At 47.8% G+C, this 6,677-nt stretch overlaps 1 protein-coding gene across 1 annotated transcript; it reads left to right on the forward strand.

The window, feature by feature from the left end:
- Window positions 1-3,379: 3,379 nt before the first annotated feature.
- Window positions 3,380-4,772, forward strand: LOC110315655 (major allergen I polypeptide chain 1-like). The gene is made up of 3 exons (XM_021189659.2): window positions 3,380-3,527; window positions 3,645-3,832; window positions 4,620-4,772. Exons 1-3 carry the CDS (start codon window positions 3,467-3,469, stop codon window positions 4,647-4,649), a joined length of 279 nt encoding a protein of 92 aa, XP_021045318.1. The 5' UTR covers window positions 3,380-3,466; the 3' UTR covers window positions 4,650-4,772.
- The last annotated feature ends 1,905 nt before the right edge of the window (window positions 4,773-6,677 follow it).

Below are 6,677 nucleotides of genomic sequence, written 5' to 3' on the forward strand. Positions count from 1 at the left end.
CCTCTCTTAGGGAGAGCTAAGTTGTACCAGCAAGTGGAGCTCAACCTCTGTCACTTCTCTCTCAAGTTCTATTTAACCTCCCTCAAAGCACCATGTGAACTCCACAGGTCCTGTGTCAGATGTGTGTCTGCCTCAGGCGACATCACTGCCAATCTACCAGAGTCTGCAGAAAGAAACTACAACACACCACTGGAGGGGTTTTTGGTACCTTGCTCTCTATGGAGTCCTGACAAATGGAGCTCAACTACACAGTGTAAGTCGGACCAATACATGTGTATCATTATCAAAAGATGCTTCTTCACATGAGCTTTCACACACTTGCTGTAGCTGAAAATCCTTTCACCTGTGTCTGCTTTTGCTCAAGCAGGTCAGGAAGTAGGATTTGAAGCAGAGGCCATGGAGGGATGTCACTTACTGGCTTGCTTGAGTTCCAGTACTGACTTCCTTGGTGATGAACTGCAGTATGGAAATATAAGCCAAATAAACCCTTTCCTCCCCAACTTGCTTCTTGGTCATGATGGAATAGAAACCATGACTAAGACAAATTGGTACCAGCAAGTGGGGTATTCCTGTGACAACCTGACCAGGTTTTGGGAAGGACTATGGAAGGACTTTAGAACTTTGGGCCAGAAGATCCATTCGGTGTTAACAGCTCTGTGAGATATTGTGTAGGAGCTCAGAAGATAATGTTTGATGTTTGTGCAGGAATAGAAACCTTGACTAAGACAGCACCATGTTATATCCTGTTTAAGTCTCACCCAAGGTTATTTATGCTTCATTAGCCTGTGCTCATGGTCCACTGCTCCTGGTTACATGCTCATGAGCCATCAGGCCTCATGGTGGCCTCCACCTCTCTCCTCAAGATCCCTACTAGTGACCCTAAGCCCAGTAACCAAAGCCAAGAATACCTCTCTCCTCTCCAGTAATTAGCTGTCAGACACACTTATTTGACCCAAGAATAAGATAAGCAATGTTTACAAAGCAACATTTGGTATATGTGAGAATTTGCTTACCAGATCACCAAAGAATTGGAGGGTGGGGTGAGTCCAAATCATGGGTTCCAGTACTTAGCATTTGAATACACAGCAGCAGGAAGACAATCCCAACAGCTGGTAGAGGCAGCAGGGGTACCCTCTGGTGAGCAGTCCTCACACTAGCATGGGACCCAGAGGCCTACCTGCAGTGAAGCCTCCTGCACAGCATGGACAGAAAACCAGGCCTCCTTGGCACTCAGCAGTGGGGTGCCTCTAGACCCTGGTGGAGTNTNCAAAGACTACACAGCTCCCTANACTTCCTCTGGCAAACAAGGTCTAATGTTTCTGTCCTCTGGATCCCTTTTATCCTTCCTCAAGAGTCTGCCCTCTATCCTCTCTTCATTCCGTGACCCTTCTGTCTCCTGCCCTGCAGCCCTGTCAAATGCTTCAGCTACCAGATGGTAGCAGCCTGGAANTGCTGGGCCTGTTGCACAGCTAAGCCTGCTGACCAATCAACCTCACTCCCCTGCCTCAGTCTTTACTATCTGCTGACTCCTCCACTGCAGTCTGTTTAGTCCATACTCCTGATAGCAGGACTAGAAAAAGTCTGCTCGACAGAAGCCTTTCATGAGGCCAAAACGGCAATACCAGGGGCGTCATGGTGAGTGTGTCTCCTGGCTGAGTGAATGGGCCTAAGCAGTCTGCCTCCATAGGTGGGAGGGGCACGGAGCCTACCTCAGCCTTTCCCCTAAGCATTCCTCACAACAATCCCTTTGCTACCTCCGTCCTAGGTAGAGATGGAATTCTGGGGTAGCAAAACTCCTCTGGACACACTGCCACAGAAGGACTGACACTGAATGTTCAGGAGCTGAGGAAACCAGCTGAGATTGGACTCCAGTTTTTCCAGAGGATCTGTAGGATATTCAGTATGGCCATCATGCTGGCTTGTTGACCAACAGTCAGAGTAGCTAGAGCAGCAACACAGTCTGGCAGTGCCCAGTTAGGGGGCCAGGTCGCTCTAAACTGAAATACCCTTGTTCAGTTATGAGACAATGATTATGAGGCATTTGCAGTGTGAACTTAATGAACACACTAATGGTGGCCATTAACAGGATCTCTCTGTGTAATTCGGGCAGGCCTTGAACTCTCTGTGTAGACAAGGCTGAACTCTAACTCACAGAGATCAGCCTGCCTCTGCCTCCTAAGAGATGGGAGCAAAGGTGTGAGTCATGGGCGCTAACAGATTTTGACAATGTTTACCACCAGTCCCAAGGAAAGCAGGATCCACCACACACACACAAACGTACACACACATGCACCACACCAACACACCTTTCTCAAGAGGGTTATGAGCTCAAGACTAATCCTGTCTCAAAAAAAGAAAAAAGAAAAAAAGGGGGGCTTGAGAAATGGCTCAGTGGGTATGAGCACTGACTGCTCTTCTGAAGGTCCTGAGTTCAAATCCCAGCAAGCACATAGTGGCTCACAACTGCCTCTAATGAGATCTGATGCCCTATTTTGGCACATCTGAACACAGCTACAGTATACTTGAGTAGAATAATAAATAAACCTTGAGGCAAAAAAGAGCAGGAAGTGAGCGAGTAGAGTTGATCAGAGTGAGCAGATGTCCTAAAAATTCAATTCCCAACAACCACTTGAAGGATCATAACCATCTGTACAGCTACAGTGTACTCACATACATAATGAATGAATGAATGAATGAATGAATGAATGAAAAATAAATAAATAAATCTTAAAGGAAAAAGAAAGAAACTCTGAAAACACAAAACATAAACCTTAACCAAGGGGTGAAGAGGTCAAGTTTAGGCAGATGAGCCAGTGTTTGCCTTTGATTTCAGCATTCACATGGGAGAGGGGCACAAAGACCTGGGTGCGTCAAGGCTAACCTGGTCTACATAGTTCCAGAACAGCCTGGGCTGTGTAGACAGCCCCTATCTCAAAGTACCATCAAACAATAGCATAAAGGTCAAGTTGAAGGTTGCCTACAACAGCAGGAGGAGTTTGGGTTGAAGAGACTGGTTCAAGGGAAGGAAAGAAGCAAATGGAATACAGGGACAGAACAAAGACAGGGGAGGGGTCACATGGACAGTGGTCTGAGATCTGGCTTGTCTAGACACTGACAGTGAGGTCCCCAGTGTGACAGGGTAACATGGGCCTCACTTCTGGTGCTCTGATTGAGAGACCATTTGACCTTTTCCCTAGTCATACCTTCCTTTGGCCATTACATGACATGTGACCTTAAGAAGATCACTGCTAATGGGACCAGGCTGAGCCAGGATGTTGTCCAGTATCTTATTGTATTGCCAAAATACACACCTCCCCATGACACAAACACACAGCCCCAGGAAGTTCCAAGACATCCTGGGAGTGGCCTGGAGGGGCACAGACATGGGTCCATCCCTGCCCACTGAGCAGACCAGGGCAGTTATAAAAGGGGACCAAGCTGAGCAGGAGCACCTGCCGCCATTACCATGAAGCTCGCTGGTGCTCTCTTGCTGCTAGGGGCTGCCCTGCTCCTGACTTCAGGGGGAGGTGGGTATTCTGTGTGGGTGTCGGGGATGCGGGCACGCCAGGCTCTCACACCCTCTATCCCCTGGGGTGTGCTGATGCCTGTCTTTCAAGGGGGTGTGCCTTGTCTTTGTGTTTCAGATTGTGGCCTTTGCCCAGCTTTAGATAAAAAAGTTGATATATTTTTCAAGGGGACTCCAGAAGAGTATGTTGCGTACCTGAGACAATTCAATGATGACCCTAATGTACTGGAAAATGCTGCAAATATCAAGAAATGTTCCGATAGGACTTTGACAGAGGAAGACAAGAATCAGGCAATCAGTCTTATCGTGAGTCTCTAAGTGTCTTGCTAAGGGCAAGGCTTGTACTTCTCCCCAACTCGGGAGCTTCTCTGTGAATCCAGAAAAGTGACACACCTGATTGGGGATGTCAGGAGGATGGGGCAGGAAGGGACACTCAGGCTGCCTGAGCTGGGCCTGGCTGCTCAACTCAGCCAAGACACACTAGATCCCTGCCCGAGTTTGGCCTCTCTCAGCCTTCCCGACACAGCCTCCCAAGTCTAACTGCACAATCTTGGGGCCTGGCCCCCTTCTCCAGCCTGGGTCTTTTATCCTAACTTTTCAAGTGTACCACTCCAGCCCCAAAACACTCATTTGTTTTCCTGTTCTATGCACCTCCCAGACCACTGTGTGGACTCTAAATCTGGGACATTCAAGGGTAGAATTAAATTGAACCCACTTTTGTCCCAAAAACTGGTAGGATAAGTCATTGTGTCAGCTACAGATATCTGAGGGTCATCATCATGTAACAGGAGTCAGTTCCCTTATGGGGTCCCAGCTGCCCACAGGCTTACATGGAGCCCTGTCAACTCCTCCCCACTCTGTCCCACTTGTCCCTATGGTGTCCCCCACGAGGTTGCTTCTCTCATCTGCCTGGATTGGAGGCTCTTTACAGAGCTTGTCTCAACAGGTTGGAGACAAGACTCCCTAGCCCTGATCAGACTCAAAAGCTATTGTGAAGAGGAAGCAGTTCCACCCAGGAGTTGTCCCAATGTGTGGTCAGTGGGTCATAAGGTTTTCTTTACCTCTGAGGTCTTGCTTGGCTTTCTCTTTTCAGGAAAAAATAAAAGCCAGCCCGACATGTTAATGGGTACATCTTTGCTCTTAAGGAAGCCACTTGCCTGCTAACCAGCAAAGATGCAGAAAGCCAAAACCCTTTCCCCCAGGTGTCCAAGAACAGGCGTCCAACAATAAAAGCTTTGCAATTCACTGTAAAGCCTGGATTTTTGGACTCAAGTAGGGTCTGGTTCGGTTGAAGGAAGAACCAGTGGGAATTTGAAGTGCCACTGATCAATTGTGCTGCTGCCAAAATGTCCTGTAGAAAGCATTAGAGAATGCTAAGAGACCATTGTCACAACACCTGAGTATCTGTCACCCTCATGGGACAGGGTCCACAGGGCACATACATGATCTCCCAGACTGAACTCCCCAGGAACATGGAACTGAGTAGGACTAGGAATACCAAGGGTCTGTTGAGGACCACACAGGCTCTAAATAGCAGAATCTGTTCCTGCTCCCTAGTGTTGGGAGCATGAGCCAGTTGTGCATTGTGTGTGAGTCACAGTGTATCCCATCTAGAAAACAAAAATAAAAATACCTATCTCTAAGGCTTACTGACCCTCACAGTGAAGAGAAGTTCAACCTGGAAATCAGTGTGTGACATGGCCAGACCAGAATTCTGTTTATCCTAATGTCAACTACCCAGTTCTGAACCCAGTTACTTCCCCACTGGATGTTATATTGAGTGGGGACCCAGGGTCCTACAGCTTTAGAACCTGTCTTGTGGCTCTGGTCTGTGGACACGGCATGAAGTCCTTTCCCACACCAGTCATCAAATAGTTGCCCTGTGGCCAGTCCTAAGGCCATGTCCCTAATATTCATCAATGAGCCATGTTCTCTCATGGGTCCCAGGCTAACACCGCCAGGCATACACTATATATATATATATATATATATATATATATATATATATATATATATATATACACACACACACACACACACACACACACACACACACACATTCCTAATGATGCAGAGACTGATGGAAGGCCAAACAGGTACATGCTCTCAGTACAGAGTATGTGCTGAAAAGAGTAAATGGTATTTTGCTTCTTCATAAGGCTGTGATAAGACAACCATGGCTGAGTATTTATAAAGAAAAACTAATCATTCTGAAGGCTCCAGGTCCATAGTCCTGCAGCCTCATTTTTTAGCCTCTGTTGAGGACCCTGTCACCAGCAGAGACAGAGAAAATAGCACTAATCACAAAGCCAAGTCAGTGTGTTGGTTGTCTCCAACACTAACCCAGTCTATAGCATCTGTCCCTTCCCATGGCAACACCCCAGAAATCTAATCACCTTTCCAGTTGTCTCATGCTTCTCCTTCCCATCATATTTTGAGACCCTATGATGGGAACTAATTTTTCAGTGCAGGAAATCTTAGAGGACACAAGGAACCATATTCAAACCAAACAGCACATTAGGAAGCCATCTTGCATAGATTGAGGCTTGATGCCTGTGACCCAGGCCCCCAACTCACCAGTGTCTAGCCAGAGCATGCTTATGAAGAAGGCCTCCTGCCTTCTGGGAGCTAAGAATTGTCTACATGTGTGGCATTGAGCTATGCATAGACATCCTGGATTCCAGTTGAGACTAGATGTTGAAGCCCGGGATCCGGTGGTAATAATTCACCTACATGGGACAGAAGGAGTTCCCTCATGTCTCCTGGAACCCTGGCTCTTGTCGAAGTTACCACCCCCTCAGCCCCCATAAGAGAAGCATGGTTAGTAGTCACATAGGCCATGTCTCAAGCTTCTGACCTTCAGGCTAGACTCCTCCCCAGTTACCTAGAAACAGTAAAGATTACAGCACACAGTAAGAGGGGCTGCTTGGCCCCACCTCACTCTCTTACTCCTCACTCTCTTGCTCTTACTCCTCTTACTCCCCTTACTCTCCTCTCTCCTTCCCTCTCTCTCCCTCAACCCTCTCTCCTGTAACCCCAGGGCTCAGGGTGTCATCCCAGGGCACCGAGGCAGAGGCTGCCCCTTGTCCACCCCCTGTCAAGTGGTGTCAGTGTCTTAGATGCCCATCCAGGGCCAAGTGGAAAGCATCTG

This window comes from Mus pahari, unplaced genomic scaffold, assembly GCF_900095145.1.
Source record: "Mus pahari unplaced genomic scaffold, PAHARI_EIJ_v1.1 scaffold_9733_1, whole genome shotgun sequence".
Taxonomy (NCBI): Eukaryota; Metazoa; Chordata; class Mammalia; order Rodentia; family Muridae; genus Mus; species Mus pahari.

Coding starts and splice junctions, on each gene's coding strand:
- LOC110315655 (XM_021189659.2), top strand. CDS start 3,467: ATGAAGCTCGCTGGTGCTCTCTTGCTGCTAGGGGCTGCCCTGCTCCTG. Junction 3,528..3,644: donor GCTCCTGACTTCAGGGGGAG/GTGGGTATTCTG, acceptor TTTGTGTTTCAG/ATTGTGGCCTTTGCCCAGCT. Junction 3,833..4,619: donor ATCAGGCAATCAGTCTTATC/GTGAGTCTCTAA, acceptor TTCTCTTTTCAG/GAAAAAATAAAAGCCAGCCC.